Here is a 19,385-nt window from a genome sequence, read left to right on the forward strand (position 1 = left end):
TTAGATTATGTCCATTAGTTGTGCTTACAGTTCCTCCCAACCTCTCTCCGTCTATTCCATTCCCTCCTACCATGATCCCCAATTCCTATATCATCTCCCTCCCTCTCCCCACTCCCCCTCCCTGTTGGCCTCCCCCCACTATGTTTCCCTTACCCACAGTTCCTTTTCCATTCTCGTTGCCTGTTTCGTTTGCCTTTGTTTCATCTCCCTAGCTTCTGTTTTTTAAACCAGTCCCTTTAACTTCTCATATAACAGTGGTTTGGATCTAATGAACTCTTTCAGTTTTATTTTGTCCTGGAAACACTTTCTCTGTCCTTCTATTCTGAATGACAATTTCGCTGGATAGAGTATTCGTGGTTGTAGGTTTTGGATTTTCATTACTTTGAATATTTCTTGCCAGTCCCTTCTTGTCTGTAGGGTTTCCCTTGAGAAGTCAGCTGATAGTCTAATTGGGACCCCTTTGTACATAATTCTTTTCTTCTCTCTTGGCCGTTCTTTCTTTTGAATATAGAGAGATGTGTTCGGAAATGTTTAAAAATCTGAAAGTATTTATCAAGTCATAATTTCACTCACCACAAAGATATTATTCAAAATAAACATAAAATGCAACACTTTATTAAAGCAAAAGTATCTTTACTAGTAATATACAAATGGTGAAGTGAATTTTGATATACTTACTGTAAGCCATACTTTCAATATCTTTCATAAATACAAAACTTCAACATTTGCATTATAATTTTTACAGTTTAGACATATATATACAGCATTTCATAGGGACATACTATATTGAAACAATAAGAAAACTTCGTGGTAGCTAACTAACTCAAGAATATAGAATATGATTGGAATATATAAGTTAAAGAAAATAGGAGTATGTTTTAATGCATACTGAACAGCATAGAATTCTCATACTATAAAAAATGGTTTTTGAAAACTTTTATTTTTAAGTTCACTTATTCCTAACAGAGTTTAGAGGCAAATGCAAAATCATGAACATTCCTTTAAGAATTGAAACAAGTATGTTTGCTCTTAACAGTACCATTTGTTTCATGTAATGTGTGATGATCTCTAAAAAAATCCTATTTGCAAAATTTGCATCATAAATTTCAATGTTAACTTTCTCCTTTAGATTTCACTCTGTTTTCTCCTTTGCTTTAGTAGAATTGGCTTTAATTTTCATCTAATCAATGTTGCTGGTTCCTGCTCAAGTTCTTCTCAAACTAAGTCCTTACCTATTCAAAATATGGGGAGGGTCAGTCTGCCTTTCTAGACTCTCTCAGTTCTTGTATTCTATGTCTGGCTGTAATTTAAAATGCTTCAAGGGTCATTGCTTTGCTAACTCTTTTCCAAGGAAAGCTAAAACCAAACACCAAAGATGTTTTCAGAAAGAAGTGGTGATATTAAAAGTATACCAGCAATTTTTATGTTAATAAAGATGAATATTATGTGGCCTAAATCCTAAAAATTATAAAAAATTAAAGAGAGGGTACCAACTAATGTATTTGAGTCATTATAGTGAATAATGAACTGTTTTCTAAGAATATTAAATGTGTTATTAAATAAATATTGAATATTATATATAAAAGTATATGAGGGGAAATAATTAATCCATTAGTATTCTTGTATAATGTAAAACAGTTGCATCTATAACAGTAAATGCAATTGTTTAAAAAAGAGAGAAGGGATCTGGAAGAAAATTATGTTTGTTTAGGAACGATTATGTATCGGTCCTTTTATAACTTTCTCATTTACACATATAATTGTTTCATCTCAGAACATTATTAAGCCCATGAGTTGAATGCTTTCTTGAAAGATTTTCATTTTAGCATTGAAGTACTTCATTTCTGTGACCTTCCACAGTTTAAGTTTAGCATATGTTAATACATCCATATGCAATTTCAATGTGAAAGAAAATGTAATAATGCTTACTCATAAGTTTGTTGAATAAACACTCTGGAGACAGTTATAGAAAAGACCTCCATAAGAAATTGAAATTGAGTGTTTACATTATTTGTCATGAAAAAAAACATTGCAATTTTAATCAGTAATTGTAATGTTATTCTAATATTTTTAAGTTAAGAAATGGAACTTATTCTTTTACCACTTCAGTTAAGATATTTTTATCAGTGATTATATTATCAACAATAAATGATTACTTGTGCTCCCAAATAAATATTTTACAGGAATAATGTTAACACAGATGACGCCATAATAATTTACCATATTTTAAAAAGTCCTTTGTAACTTTGTTTTACAACTGGTAATACTCAATTTCAGCAATACCGAGAATGTATTTATTATATAGAACAATACAGAACAAATTAAGTATATTTTGCGTGTGCATCAAAAGCATTGTTTTGTCATAAGAGGAAATAAATTGCAGAGCATAATTTGTTATATTTAGATTTTGTATTCAGGGTGAAGTAGCTTGAATTGAGCTTATTAAATGAATATAATTAAGACAGTACCATTAAATTGTCACAGATAGCAGCAAAATATATCAATAAAGATTGTAGTTTTGTTTTTTTCTTTTAAGAAGCTGACTCTCGTGCTAATCTAAAGGCACAAATACATTTTAATTATTAAAAATAAGCATAAAATCAAGGTGTGATTATAAAATTATAATTGATTATTGGCATTCAAATAAATAATTTGATTAATAAAGTCCTTCTATTTATATAAATGTTTAATTCAAAGACTAAGATTCATATAAACTTTCCTGGATGAAATAGTCTTTGAAAAAGCTTATATAAGTATTAATATTAAAAATAAAAGAAAACTTGAACAGCATTACATTAATGTTAGACAGTATTAATAATAAATAAATCTTTAGAAATTACAAATTTTTGCAAATTATTGTAAAATACATTACCACTTAAATTTGTACCAGTTTTAAAAACAAAACATGTGCTAAAATGCTGATATTACTGTTTCCTCTCGTATGTTGTTGAATATAGATTGTCATTACCTAATTGCACATTACCTATCAAGAAATACCAATATTTTTTAGTAATATCTTTGCTTCTTGTTTAAAGTATCATAGGTTCTGATTATTTAACATATTTATATTCAGTCAACTATTTTGACATTTGATACTAACAATTAAGAGTACTCTTAGACAGTAAAAATAATATTTATACATTTACATGGATATGCTTAGTCTACAATAAGAATGAAAAACGGGAAACATGATTTCAGTTCTATTCATATTTTACAATTTACTAAAATCCATTTCTGAGATGAAAACTTACAAATAGATTAATTTGGAGCATTACATAAAAACATTTAAAAGAAAAGTTTATCACAGTATTGCCGTGCTCCTGCATGGCATACATTTCAGAGACAAGAGAGAAGGACCATTCCGACAATTGAAACAGTGCACTTGAAACAATCTGTCTACAATTAGTTCCAGATTACCTGTTAACTTCAGATTGTTACTCCACATTAGTGTCAAGAAATCCAACAACAAATATATATATAAAAGAAATATTTAGGTAAATTGCTTTACATGAAAAGTCCAAATAAATGAAACAGAACTTTCAATCTGAAAAAACACAAAAATATTTGTTCTTTATTATCATTTCTGTTCTTGAAGTATAGCACAGATATAACAATATTAGACATGCTAAATTGTTTTCTAAGATTTCCTAATTATTTTACCATCATCAGTTTAAATCCAGGTAGCCCTATCCAAGAAAAATTAGCATTCATGGCTATTGCTTCATTGACATGTTACTAAGCTCATTTACTTTGCACAAGTATGTTGATTAGTTTTAGCACATTGATACAAAAAGGGAAAAAAAAAAACAGTAAAATAGAGTAAATAGATGATGAGATGAAATATAACTTAAACAACAACAAATCCATCAGAGACCAGGTGGATAATTCGTACTAAAATTCTTAGGTAGGCACTAAAGTCTTTTCTTTTTCTTCAGAATATGCCAGAAAGGATAGCAAGGAGAGACTTCTGTATCACAACCCTATAAATCCTGGCAACGACACTGGAGACTTAGTGCCTGAGCATGCAGTTGGGCAGATTCTTTCTTGCTGATAACCAATATTTTGTAAAATTAGCTGTCTCTCATTGGCTGACAGTTGCCAGCACTTTGTATATAAACGTGTTCATAAGTGGCATTAACATTAGATTAATATTCATTAAGTCGTCTCTATAGAAAGAAACCCTAACGCGGGTTGCTCCACGCTGTCAGAACTATCCTCCAGAGCTCTACTGGAATGCATTTCCCAACCCGTCAATATGTGAGCTATAATACCAGCTGAAACATTGAAAGTTATGAATGTGATGGGGCCTAAAGAAACCTTTGGCTCTCTAGGGTAAGAAATAATCTAAAAGTTGCTCTCGATGGTAAGTATATTTATAATCACTAATACATTTTTTTTACCTTACTTATAAGTACAAACGATGTTCCTTTTTTTTTTTTTTTTTTTTTACCTCAGGGAGCTTGCATAGCTTGGAAGTTCATAAGTATTTTATTCAGGTATTAGGCCCTAACACATAATATTAGAAAGTTCATGTTGAATAGTTAAGGAATTTCTCAACCAAAGGTGTTTATCAAAATCTCAAAATGACTTCTAACTACAACATTCAGAATAAAAGGAAGGCCAATAGTAATTCAATTGTTTAGCACTGATGCTTTCATGGCATGTTTAAATGTTAATCTCTCCTTAATTTATCCAAGCTAAGGATTTTAACTTCTGATAGCCGATTTCATTTATGATTGACTATAATATTTGAAAATTAATTTTTAAACAAAGATTATCTAAAACAATGGGCAAAAAGAATGTATCTGAAAATATGGTTTGAAGTAGTGGAAAGTTAAAGACCTGTTTTTTGGTGAAATTATTTAAAAGTAAAAAATAATCATATATTTATAAATATACCAACACAACAATGATATTGTTTCCATTTCAATTTACTTTATTACTTGAAGCTGAGGGCAGAAAATAATATAATTTTCACTTGCAATACAGTGTTTTGTGTAATCCATTGTGAGTGAATACGGCATATATAAAGAGATTTATGGAATCTTTATAATCTAATTTTACATACAACTAATATTCACTCAAGTGGGTAACAGTTTTGATCTGGCACTTCACTCTATCAAAAAATCAACATAATTGTAACTTAAAAAGAGTTTCCAAAGTTTCTTTTGATTTTTGAATATCTGCTAAAAATAGCTGGCTCCTTCAAGCCCCGGTTCCCTGAAATTTTCTTGATAAAAATTGTAACCTTTATTAAGTGTTTTCATCCTATATTGAAGTCCCCTTTAATTATCTATCTGCCAAAACAGGATTAAAAACATGCAGGGCTTTCTCATACATTTGGCTGACGAAGTTTTGATTTGTTTTGTTTGAACCCCTATTTGTTGGAGAGGTTGTGGTAGGAAATACAGTTCTTAAAAAGGAGAGCGCTTTAGCCATCTAATAAATTGCAGCTCTTCAATCATCACGTCGAATTGATACCCAAGCGTTGGCGCCATTCAGGTCTCTATATTGAATATCTGAACAAAATAAACAACAAGAATAACAACAACAACATCAAAGGAAATGGACCGTGGGCAAGAGTATTTGATCATATGTATATGTGTACAAGCTATTCCAAGTCAGAAGTTTCCCAAGGAATTAAGGTCAATGGAATAGTTTTGGTCATAGGGTCACTGAAATCCACACGCTCTTTGCGGCATTGTTTCAGCCTCTGCAGTCTTGATGTTATGCTTTGCTATCGTCTTCTTTTGATTGGATGTCGTTAGAAACCTTAATTTCTATAGTTTCTGGATTTAGGACTTCTTTCCCATTCTCTTCTTTCAAAGGCAATTTTCTGGAAAGAAATATGAAAATAAGAAACTTCATTTGCTAAGGTACTTTAAGTGGGATCTCTTTAACATTTAAGTTACTGTTTGGTAGAAGGAAATATGTTACAATTATTGGAACTAAAAGATCAGATTGGTTAAAGTCATATCAAATTGACAAGAGATAATCTAAAAGAGAATAAAGCAATACTGTCTGCTGTAAAAATGTGGCATGATGCAAAATGATGAATGAAATAATACATTGGTAAATTTACATGTACCAAACCATTCATTGTAGGGTGGCTTACATTTGATAATGATTAGTAATATTAAAAATATAATTGTTTTAGAACAAGAAAAATTAATATGTCAAGAGGGTTATTTACTAGTACTTAAGTTTTCCCATAAAAACAATCAGTAGTTGCTGCCATATTCTGTTACATTAACTTAGAAAGCTAGATAAATTTGCACTATTCTTTAGAACTTAATGCAAATAAATATATTTCAAAGCTTTCTTACTTTTTAAAATATTTACTGTTTATTTTCTTTAATTGGTCTCTATGCACTATTATCATTTTCTTCTTACTGATACTGAGAGATCTGATCAAATCACTGGAGAGGTGGGAGGGGCTTAGGAGGAGGTTGCCTGAGGCAACAGTAAACAGTTTAGGATGAGGTTGGCTGAGAAGCTGGATGCCTCTGGAGTGCATGGAATTATGGGCTGGAAAATTTAAATGGCAGGGCAGAGACTCGATCTCTTTCTCTTCCTCGAGGATACCTGAATGATCATGCTGCAGCTGCCTATGTTTCCCAAAGGACAGTACTTTAGATGGGAAAAGGAACTCTGGGCACAACCCAGGACTGGTCTGGCCTGGCAGAAGGTGGCAAGATTCTTTTTCTCTGGGTGTTCTAGAGGGAACAGGCTCTGAGGCAGAAGCCTGTCTTTCTTCCAAAATTGTGTATCTTATGTTGTTTTAGTTTGTAAACTAATCTTATACAAATAAGATAATTAAAAACTAGTAAGGGGACTAATAGGGGAACTCAAGAGTTAAAATTTTAGCTTTAATTGATAGGCTTAAGTGATTAGTGCATGCAGAAAGCTGTTATTCCAAAACTATGTAGCTTCTGAATCTTTTAAAGACTCCTTTGCTTTTTGACCAAACCTCTGCCTCCGGAATTTTGCCTAGAGGGTGGTGGTGGGCAGGCGAACCCCACTTGCCGTTCTGCAAGATTACTTTTGTAACATTTATGATCACTTTTTTTGAGAGTTGTTTCTAATTGTTACCTATGAAGCAGCAACAAACTTTTTTTCAGTATTAATATATCTGTTAATTTGCCCAAAATTAAAAATCACACGAAGTGAAATAAGTATTACTCCATAAAAGACATGGTTTTCCAACCACTATGATGTATATATGAAACTAATATAAAGTGATATGGAGTGTAAACAGTAATTGAAAAATAGAAAACATATATTAAAACCCACAAAAGTAAAAACAAAGAAAAAATAAAAATAATTTACAATTTAACTTTTAAAATATCACACTTTGATTCTTTGATTCTCCATGGGAAATTCTAAAGAGTAAGAAGATTACAAATAGATCTTTAACTTAAGATAGAGTCTATATTATCACTGACACATTTCATTTCTTAATTTTAAGACAGCTTCAAGAATCTTATTCTGATGACAATAAATCAAGATTCCTAGTATTTTCTACCATTCTTAAATTTAATGGTTTACTATTACATTTTGCGTATATGGCTTTATGAGTAATTTTTCTTCCTTAAAATATTTTTTCAAAATAAGAAAAAATTTAGTTATAAATATAATTCCAATCCACAACTGTGACTTTAAATTCAGCCATGTATGGGTGAGTGAAAGCTCCTATGTTAGTTCTGTGAAGGGGTAATAAGAAGTTAGGAGAAGTCCTGGACAAGTGGAATCGGGAAACTGAGAAAAGAAAATTAAGCAAGGCAAAACAATTTGAACAACTTATAGCCAGCCGGTGAATCTCAAGACCTTATCTCCTCTAACTAATGACATTTGAGAGAAAATGGTTTATATCTTTCTTCTCTAACCAGAGGATCCATAGTTTAAATCACCCTGGTCTGGGAAATAGAGAACAGAAACTAAATCAATGCCAGTTGTGCCAGCTAAACCAAGGACAGATGAAGTCAAGGAAACCAATAACAAAAACCCCATTAAAAGCCAGCCAGATCCAAGGTAGAAGTAAAACAGTAAAGCAAACCAAAGAATAGCCCCAAACTGCCCTATATGCTCATTTTGATGCATCAGCATACTAAAAACACACCTGGAAAACTAATGAATATTCTGCTGAAACCCTTTCCAAAAGAGATAAAATCCTCAAGACAATTACCGAGTGTGGGCATGCTCTAGAGCAAGACCATGCTCCTTCTAGGGCATAAATTTTGACTTTATCCTAAGGTTCCCCAGGAGACTTGCAACCAAGGGAGCAGTGGGCAGCAGCAGCTCGTCCTGAGTGTACCCCCTGAACTTGTCTCCAAGACCTCTTTTTCCTCTGACTCCCAGTGAGCTAAAGGCTGCCCCACCTTGGCTCACTCTTTTCCAGTAATGTTTCTAGGGAGCCAAAGCAGAGCACAATTTAGGCTCTCTCCTGTTTCTTCTTCTGCCCTAAGTCTTTTTGTTTCACTGTCCTCAGTCTTAATAAACCTACTCTTAAAATCACCTGGACTTGTGTTGTGAAATCTTTCCGACACAAAATCAGGAATCCACACACTACAGGCCAGCATGAGGCAGACCTGCTCAAGGCCAGTCCCTGCCCTGAAATTTATTTGCAATTTACTTCATATTTTAGAATGAGTGGGTAATCCATTTTATTCTGAAGATAAAGGATAACATGTGAAAACCAATCAATCAAAAATAATTCATAGGCAAAACTAGTGAGATCTACTTCTGGGATGAAGTAGCATCTACTCTGTACCTTCAGGACAAGCTCTTTTATGCATATTATAAATAGTGCAGACACAGTTCTTCCTTTCTCCTATGCCCAAGTACTGAAAACATTGACAGATACAGATCATAAAAACAATGGGTCACTTGTAGCATCAAAATGTAGAAAGATTTAGAGCTGACTTGGGAAGTTAGCATAGGCTTAATACATATCAAACTCAAAGAGCTATGTATTGAGTTTGTAATGAACTACCTCTTGGGTGGTGTGTTTTTACCTATATAAATACTAACTACTCATGTTTGTGGTAAATTTTGTTGCGTTCCAAGGAAACTACATGTGAATATCTAAAAATCTATTTTCTCTTCACTCATTTTACATCAAAAACTTTGTATCAATGTCCGAGAAAAATCTGCTGTTCAAACATATGTTTGCAATTTTATACAAAAACGTCGGAAAGATATAGTCAGATTTTTTACATTGACCTCACTCTTTAGAAAGTTGTGGTTTGAAAATACAATTGATTTTTACTGAAATAAAAATGTTTCAGGAAAGTAGCTATTGCTTTGAATATAAATATGACAGTCTAAAATAGAAATAGTGTTAAATATATACAAGACTTTTTAAAAAATAAATTATTTGTAAAGGACAGGAAGAAATGCTGTTAAATTGTCATTTTAATGTTTATATAGTAAATGGTGCTTGATCTCCATTCAAGACTGTTATTCTTTCTGTATCCATTATAACTCCACTAAAACGCTAGGAAGTGTTTTCGCTAAACCTTTAAAGTATACGTGCCTAGGTTCATGTACACAAAAATGAAAATGACCTAAACCAAAGATATTATTAAGAAGTAGTAAGAGTAGTATTTTATTGAATATATTTAAAAGTAGCAAAATCATGACTATCACAGTATTCTTTAAATACTGCTTACTAAGATAACTTAAATTTCATTGACTTCAAAGATTCATTTTTCTTTGCCAAGCAACATTTCCTTGCAGAAAAACTTGATTTAGGCTCCTCATTCTAAGTCAAATTCTGAGTGTTGTCATTGCTGAAAAAAAGTTTGTTTCATAAATACCCATTATCTGCTCTCAAGGCACTGAAATAATTTAAGAGTTAGGCAAATACAATGTATTACTCTGCAGTTAAAATTTTAATATGAATCCTCAGGCAATTTTTTGTGATTGCATTTAGAAGCATTGTATTCTAATTTGAAGTTAACTCTAGTAGAAGCAGCGGGCACAGGGTGAGTTCTATAGTGTCTTCCTTAGAAGTTATAAGTCTTTTCAATGAAGCAAAACATTATCCCCCAAAACAAATTTTTGTGAATACTTATCACTTCCAATGTTATACTGATGTGTATGAAAATGAGTTAAGAAAATACCCTTGCATATGACAGACATATATTTTAAAACAGTCTAACAAACAGAAACAAAAACAAAAAGATGACAATAATTACTCTAGGACTCAATCACAGAAAAAATTCTCAACAAAAAATAATAGCATTGACAACAGTTTAAAAAAAATTACCACAAACATAAGTAGTTAGTATTTATATATGTAAAAACAAATGATCATATTTGAAAATATTTACTAAAATAATAATAATAATGTGTTATCACTTTTCCAAATACTTATCCAAAAATCATTAAACACTCTAATCTACATACTCTGGTTCTGTTAGCGGCGTGGTTTCATTTGGCTCATTGACTGGGCTTCCGTCTTCATGGTTAGTAATTCTTTCATCCTCTGTTCTCATTTCCACTATTGGCTCTTTTGAGCCATCTTTCCTAGAAATATAAAGAAAAAAATCCTTATGTCCATATTGTAAAAATGGATGCACCATGAAGCATATTTGAAGATCTCCACTTAATCCCACCATCTCATAAAGAAATCTAGCGTGGTCATGGATTGAACATCGGCCTGCAAGCCAAGTGTCGCTGGTTCAATTCCCAGTCAGGGCACATGACTAGGTTGCACATCAGGTCCCCAGTTGGGGGCATGAGTGAGAGGCAACCACACAGTGATGCTTCTCTCCCTCTCTTTCTCCTTTCCTCTCTCTAAAAATAAATAAATAAACAAACAAATAAATTAAAATAAAAAAAAAGAAATCTAGCATGGTCAGATTGAGTATGCCACTAAGGATTATTATTATTTTATGTATAAATTCATCTCACCGTATTTTTCACCCAGAAAAAGCAGAAAGAAGAAAATTCCTTTTGTCTACAATTCTTTTTCTCATCAAAATTGTGTTTCAAAATTTTAAAGATAGAATTTTTATATATATTTTATTGTTTTAAATGTCTCTACATTTATGTGAATGATTTTGACTATAATATGATCGACTTTTAATATATTTATGTTTTCAAGAAAATAGTTTAAATAAAAGAATAATTTAACATATATCCAAGATGCTTTCATTTATAATTTCATGTTCACATCATCATTACCGGATTTCTAAAATATTAATTATAATTGTGGTAAGTGGAATGTTTACTGCAAAGTTTCATATCTCAATAAACAGAGTAAAAGTAAGAAAAACCAGGAAGTCATTTGTTCGTGATGAAGGATAGGTGAGATATAAGGGCTGGGAATGAGGTATTAATAATACAGATAATAAATATGCCCCTCCCCAAATAAGAAAGGGATGTGAAGCTTCCAACTACTCAAGGACATACACTTACCACACAATCCCACAGCTGTGTTCTTTCATATTAACCCAAATGAGTTGAAAACTTTTTCCCATACAAAAATCTGTACATGAATGTTTATAGAAACTCTATTCATGCTTGCCAAAAATTGGAACGAACTACGGTGTCTTTCTCAGTGGGTGAAAGGATAAGTTGTGGTGAAGCCTTACAATTGGACATTACTCAGCAATAAAGAGAAACGAGCTAGCAATCTTCAAAATGACATGGGAAAACCATAAACGCATATTGCTAAGGGAAACAGCCAGTCTGAAAAGGCTACAAACAGTGTAATTCCAATGACATGATGTTCTCAGAAAGGAAAAATACGAAGACAGCAAGAAGATCAGTGGTCGCCATGGGTTCAGGGTGAGGGACAGATGTAATGGTGGAGCGCTGGGCATGTTAGAGCAGTGAAACTATTCTACAATTTGAAGTATAATCTGTTGTTTTATATCTTACTTCTCATTGAGATTTTATATCATTTTTCCAATTTAAACTACGAATTTTTGAAAAACAATTTTTTAAAGGCAGAAAAACTATGATATAAAAAGTTATGATGAATGGGTTAAAAGCTTGAGATGAGCCATGTATTTTTATCTTGCCAAGTCCTTAAGGTTAATTAAACTCAGCAGGATTTACAAACAGAAGTGTCTGTAGATAAATTAATAAATGATAGTCAAAGGGTAATAAACAGCAGACTTAAATATGCCCTGTTGCCTGGCCTGTGGCCAACAACACCCCTCTAGTTAAGCCAAAAGCATGAAGATCTTTTCTGCTACGTCTCTTTCTTTCACCCCAATCAATCAAAAGTATTTGATCCTAACCTCAACTATATCAAGAATCTATATATCTTTATATGTCTATAGTAGTACTATAGGTATTATCTTGGACCAAAGGTCATATTTTCCTAGGGGAGTGTTTTAAGATACTCCCACCAGGTCTCCTTAATTCTAGATCTTTCCATTGCAAACCTCCAGTATTCCATTCTTCACCAGTAAGTAAAGCAATTAATTTTCTTAAAAACTTTCAGTAACTTTCAATTAAAAAAAAAATTATTTCCCTTGACCCAAGAAGATTTAATACGTTGATTCCCAAATAACTCTCTGACCTGATATTTGCACCAGTCTCTCCCCTGCCTCACACCTTCATGTTTATTTATTTATTCTTTCAACGCAGTGAGCTCATTCCCTCCTTAGTGGCCTTCGCATTCATTGTTGCACCTGTATAGCATGTTCTTCCCCTCACTGCTACACAGGCCATTCCTTCCCACTTCACTCTTCAGCTTCACTTTTGTTTCCCTTGAGAAGTCTTCAATGACCCAATACCCAGTGATGGTTTATCATCCTGTTTTTTGTTTTCTTTGTGCTCACTAGTAGCCATTTTCATTTTTAGTTACTGTTTGTTTTCCTGCATTAGAACATGGATTCCATGTGAACAAAGTTCTTGTTTCTTTTGTTCATCACTTTATTGCTAGATTTCATAGCAGTGCTTGTTACCAGAAAATTGTTCCACAAATAATATTTGCTCAATGGCTGAACTAGAATAAAGTGCATAAAATTTGTCATATATATACATAAATATGTGTAATTATGTAATATATTGTTTATTCCACATATAAAAAAAGAAGCTAAAACTAAGTTTGATGGTGTTTTATGCAGTTGAGACAATGTAAAAGGACAGCATGTTCTTATGAAGAGAACAAAATATATTGAATGGTGAATTGATCCCACTCTATTTACTGTCACATATTAATATCCTATTCAGATGTGAGATAGAGCCTAATTTCTGCTTGTTCTTTAAAATGTTCTGTGTCCAACAATTATGCAGGTGGCATTTTGATTGCAAATTGAAACATTTTTTTTAATTGAAAATGTATGCTATCAAATTTAGCATCTCTTGAAGTAAAAAATCCCTATAGCATATCCATGGCAAATGGTCACAAATTGCCTAGTAATAATGAAACATGCTTGACAATAAATACAAGCATGCAGAATGAGTTCTTCTACATCTCTAAGCCTAGACGATAACGTATGAGACCATATATGCCTGAGTGTATGTATAGAAAAACTAATAGAAAGGACTCAATAATAGAAAAAAATGAATTACTGTCACACTTTTGAGATTAGATACAAATTTACCTAAAGACCAGAAAACAAAAGTATTAAATCTCTAATTACTCTTTTACATGACACGGAAATTATCTGCAAAATTCAACTTTGTATATTTTCTCAGAATTCACATTTTGTCTAATTAAATAAAACATCACAGAGAACTCCAAATTCTAATATATAGTCACCTTTTGATCAAAATTTGGAGGAGTAAATTCAGAATATGGATTAATGTATTGCATTGCACATGTATTTTCTATATAGACAATTTTGAAACTTGTATGTAGTCACTTCTTACAGTTGTAAGCATTGGTACAATTTATGTTAACTCAGTTTAATTTAGTTTTTAAGTCAGATTACTATTGATGCTTTTGTTTTTTTCAATGTTAAGTGATAAATGGTGGGAAAAATCATCGCCAAATATAATCACATTATTCTATATCTATCTATGATCTATCTATCATTTATCTAATCTATCTTATCTTCTTATAAGTATTTAAATCATGTCAATTAAATTTTTACTGTGGATCCCATTTTAAGGTTTATTTTTTAATACAGCAGCCTGTTTTCAAATTTGGCTCTATGAGATGTTCTATTTAAGGTGGTATAGATTTATGATCAGAAAGTAGCCAGAGCAGTGTCCCGTGGCACTAGAGTTAAACTCCGCTCTGCTCAAAAAAAAACCCTGAAGACAGCACTCAAGCTGATGATGGCCTTTGTTTAATGTGCTGTGAGGCAGATGTCTAATACTCACAGGTATGCAGCCTTTCCTTCTTCCAGTTCTTTACTTTTGCCAGTGGAGCCACTTTTCTTCCCGCACATTCTCCTGGTGATGCACATTAATAACCCACATTGCCGAACAAAGAAGCAGCTGACATCTGTTACCACAAGAATGAGCAAGAGAGCTGCCACTCCCAGGCCAATGACTGCGCCAAGCCCAAGGCCATTGAAAAGTGTGTCTTAAAAATAAACAACAAAAACAAAAGCAAATACTTTTATTAAACCTCACATGGGAAAACATTAGACAGTTATTTTAAAAATAAATCTTATCTGAGAAATATTCAACTAAACATGATTGCCATGATTGTTGAGAGCTATTTGCCGATTTCCAAACAATATTTTAAGCAACTGACATGGTAATGATTTTAACTAGTTTTTTTTAAAAAAATATTTTTAGATAAAAAATCTTTAGTGACTCATATTTCCAACAGACTCCTTGGTTCCCTGTGGGAAAGATAATGAATATTATCATATCTGTAGCTGTACTTTATCAGACATTCATACCATTAATAGATCATTACTTTGTTAAAAGGAAAATATAGTCAAAACTTCTGTAAAGGAAAACTTAAATAAATGTTCTTTCTAGAATTATTTTAGTGTTAAAACTTAAATTTGCAAATGATGGCTCCAAGCACTTTGCTTTGACAGATAATACATTTAAAATATCTGTGTATGTATGAATATCTTTAAAAATCATTATTTTAGAATAAATGTGTACTTGCATTTTCTAGTTATTATTTAAAAAAAATCAACTACAGACAAACTTTAACAGAGTTCTGCAGGCAGGGCACAATGGGAGATACTTTTCCTTGGCATGTAGTTGCAAGAAATCCCCAAACCATAAGAGAGTATCCACAAAAAAGGTAATTAAGAATTGGATGTAATATGCTGACTGAGAAAGTAGAAATGGCAAGAGAGATTAGTCTAGCAGAAATAAACCCAGTGTTTCATGCCTGTGGTTGAATGTGAGGTTAGACTACACAACTAATAACCATATAGATAAGAAAATAAGCATAATGCAAAGAAACCAGATTGAAGTTGCTGTATTGTGTTATCTAAAAGGAAAAGAAAAGATTACGTAGAATTACTCAAAATGAATCTTAGCACGATTATGTTAAAATTTGCTCTGTAACAGTATATAATTATAATTTACTTTTTCATGATAAAAAACAAATTTATTACCCAGATCATAATGTGGATCAGAAGTGAAAATACAGAAACATATAAATTTGAGTTTTGAGAAAAGTTTTGAAAAATATGTAAAACAAAGTTTTTCTAAATCAGTTTAAACAAAGCAGTTCAAGCATTTTAATAATGACTCAAAGAAACTTTTACCCAAAGGAATCAATATAATTATTCTTATTTTGAATTTACCATTAGGGGCCAATCTTGAATAGGTCACACCTCTCTGAATGCCAGTGTACTTTTCTGCATAATGACTAAGTCTCACGTCAACACTTACTTTACTGGTATTTTGGATATACTGCACATGACTCAACAACCAAGCTCAAAAAGAATAGCTGAAAATACATGCTGGATTGGGCTTCCACCCCTGTGGGGATATTGACTCCATGACCTTTGAGCTGTCAACCATTTATTTCTCTCCTCATTTAGATTCTTCTCACATGCACACTGGGTTGTAAGCGGTAACTTGCACGAATCAATGATGATTTATCTGGCCCGTTATGTAAATCCCCACTTACTTTTTCTTAAGTATAAAATCTCGCTTTGTACTTAAATGCACTGGATCTGGTTTCAGGAAATCCTGGTTCCATCACTTACTGCTATATGTCCTTAGGTGAGTCAGCTAACTCTCTAAGGCGGAGATGTATTTTTATTACAATAGGGGCAGCTAGGAAAACCACCGCCGTTGTTGTGAATTACCTATGTAACAGTTCCACACTTAATGCCCAACACAAAATAAAAATTTAACAAATATTTAAAAATATTCTACTCTTACAAAATTATAGGACAAAGTAATTTTTGGGGGGGAAAAAAAGGCTATCTAAAGTTTAATTTGTCTGTAACTGTATTTCTTCCATTAACAACCTGCGGTATCTCTTAAGCGAGTTAGCTTTTAAATAATAAATACATTTGTGACATTTTTAGCATTCAACTAGTATATTGATCTGCTGCATTTCCATCTTTAGAAAAAGTTTATAGAAACATTTTTTGTAAATTACCTTGAAGTAAAGAAATATTAATGCTAAAATAGTTATTATTCCTAGAGAAACAAAATTATATCTTTTTAACTACAATTGAAATCTTTAAAAACTTACTTGAAGCTGTATTTTTATGAAAAGCTAAATGTATTTTTGCCATTGCAGAAGATAAGATGGATATCAAATAGTTTTATGTTATAAATATTTAAGTAAGTTTTCTTTTGAGTTTTTTTTTTTTTTTTAATCAGCTCAAGGATATACCCCATGAGGTTAAACTAAAATAACTATGAAAGCTAACTATTCTAATTTTTTGCGCCACCAATTTACTCTGGCGTTATTTGATTTTGGATTTTTCACAAATGAAACCTTAAATTTCACTAGAATTACTTCACTGGAATTTGGGAACTAGCAATGATTTATGTTCTCAGAAGGCTGCAGAAAAGTCTTCCTTTGTAAATTAATTAAGGTTTTAATTATTTAACAAATGGAAATGGATGTAGCAATCATTTAAAAGATTTTAAATTTATCTTTTCTCTCTTAGCTTTTAAGCTTTCCAGAATACTTACACATGTACTTTATGAAATAATTTTAATAACAAGCCCATTAAAAACAAAAATGATATTATCAGATCTACTTTACAGCTAAGAAAACTGACATCCAGAGAAGAAAAATAAACACTATTTAGCTTCAGCTTTTATATTTTTTGTACCTGTTAGAGTTAATATTTTATATTGGATATTCATCATCCAGTAATCAAGGCAGGAATGAAATATTGTGAATGCATTCATTAAAATGGGTAATTTTCTCATAGAAAAAATGTCAAAATCAATCTTTCCCTATACTAGTAGTGAAGGAACAACCCTTTAAGTGAAGCACAAAGGTTTCAAGTCAAGATGACAAGATAGGTAAATACGGTACTTGCATCTTCTCACAACCATATGAAATTTTCAATTGAACTGCAGAACTTCCATAATTCAGAACTGCCTGAAATCAAGGTGAACAGAAGTCCTATAATGAACGATATAAAGAAGCAGCCACATTGGGACTGGAAGAAAGGGTGGTGACTAGGAATGGGCTGGTCCCACACCCATTTGGTAGACAAAAAAATTGGGAGGGATATCTTGGCTGTGGAGGTCTTCCCACCTTGAGAAGTGAGTGGTCCCAGTCCCATACCAGACCTCTAGTTCAGGGTTCCAGTGCTCGGAAAGAAATGCCCATAACCTCTGGCTGCAGAGACCAGTGAGGCTTGTGGCTGATTGAGGCAGAGGGCTATGGAGTCCCAAGCAGTTCATCTTAAAGAGCCCACCCATGGAGTTACTCAGACTCCCTTGCTCTGAGCTCCAGCACCGAGGCAGCTGCTTGAAAGGCACCAGGGACATACAAGGAGAAACTGGATTATCTGGCAGTTTTCTTCCAGACAGAAGTGCTGGCAGAGATCATTGTTCCTTTGTTGGTCCCCACTACCCTGCCCCAGAGCTGGCAGACCAGTGCCATATCAGAGCTCCATCAACCTGGCTATCACTGTTCACTGGCCCTGGTGATTCTTGACACCCCACCCTCCCCAACTTGCAGGCCCATCTAAGCTATTTTTTGTGGTTTTTCCATACAAATGGTATATCGTGGCCCATATGTCAGACTGTCCTAACATTTCTCAGACATCTGAGCACAATGCCTGATTTCCATTACTCTAAGGGCCACGTTTCTCTTGTGTGTCATGACTATGGGCCTCCTGAGTTTGAGGCGCTTGGTGTTCACCACTGAATTAATAGATCCAGGCAATTATGATTTATATTAATTTTCCTGTTGAAACAAATGTTTGAACTTCTGACGTTTCCAATGCCTGGTCAAAATTCTTTAACTGTATTAATTGAAAATGACAAAATCATTGCAAATTTTATAGACAAGAAAAATTAGACATTTTGCATTAATTTAAAATTTTTTAAAAAATCAGACAACAAACTCAAGAGCACCTATGATTAGATTTTATATTCTTTCTTTCCTCTAGGCCACTTTTTTTTATGGCTCCCTCATACACCGAGAGATAATTTGAGTATACCCTCCTGAGACAGGTGTTTTTCTTTCAAATTGTAAACAGGTAATATTTTATAATATATATACTTTGAAAAATACAATGTAGAATTATAAAACAAAATATAAGACATTAAAAAGGTGATATAAAATATATATTTTTGGAAATTCTAAATTTTTAAATGTCCACAGTGGTATTGTTCACCTATTTTGTGACCCACATACCACTATTGGATTTATTTACATTGTATTTATAATTTTATTCTGTTTCACTTTTGCACAAAATGTGAGTAAAAGTTCTCATATATTCTAGCTAAAATATTTGATAATCACATATGAAAACACTTTGGAAATTCAAAGCATTATACAAGTGTTATTTCTTATTATACTTCTTAGTTACTAGTAACTTTGTTACTTGCAATTTGCTTATAGTGACTTTTTAAAAAGGATTAGATCTCACCTTTTGCCCAAAAACATCCTAGATTTTAGCAAGTATGCTTACTTTCTGTTTACTTGACTATGCTGACATTCATGAATTATGATGCATAAAAATAATTGTAAAATCCTATTTACATTTTAAATGTAGCTTTTATTATTGCTGTTTGTTGATAAATTCTCTTCATGAAGGCCTAAGGTTAAAATAATTGTTTTTAAATGATCATTTTAATTTTTCTAGTGTTACATGTGCATTTTACTATGATTAGAGTTCAAGATTTTTAGTTTTTTTAAAATTATTTATTCAGTTATTTAATTTTCATGTGGTAAAGTATTTTTGGATATTTTATTTCATGTCAAATTAAAATCTTTCTTGACTGATGTTAAAATGAATGAAAGCAAGGTAATTGTTAATAATGTTCTAATTGTCTCTTAAGGGTGA

The 19,385-nt window shown here is 32.3% G+C and overlaps 1 protein-coding gene across 1 annotated transcript in view; it reads right to left on the reverse strand.

The window, feature by feature from the left end:
* Positions 1-4,948: 4,948 nt before the first annotated feature.
* NCAM2 (neural cell adhesion molecule 2) overlaps positions 4,949-19,385 on the reverse strand; it is a 421,403-nt gene continuing 406,966 nt past the window's right edge. The window contains exons 16-18 of the mRNA XM_090270318.1: positions 14,293-14,497; positions 10,411-10,530; positions 4,949-5,836 (exon numbers count right to left, since the gene is read on the reverse strand). Coding sequence (XP_090126444.1) covers positions 5,728-5,836; positions 10,411-10,530; positions 14,293-14,497 — 434 coding nt within the window. The 3' untranslated portion in view covers positions 4,949-5,727. The remainder of the gene's footprint in view (positions 5,837-10,410; positions 10,531-14,292; positions 14,498-19,385) is intronic.

The sequence above is a fragment of the Furipterus horrens genome, unplaced genomic scaffold, assembly GCF_987537825.1.
Source record: "Furipterus horrens unplaced genomic scaffold, mFurHor1.1.pri manual_scaffold_1, whole genome shotgun sequence".
Taxonomy (NCBI): domain Eukaryota; kingdom Metazoa; phylum Chordata; class Mammalia; order Chiroptera; family Furipteridae; genus Furipterus; species Furipterus horrens.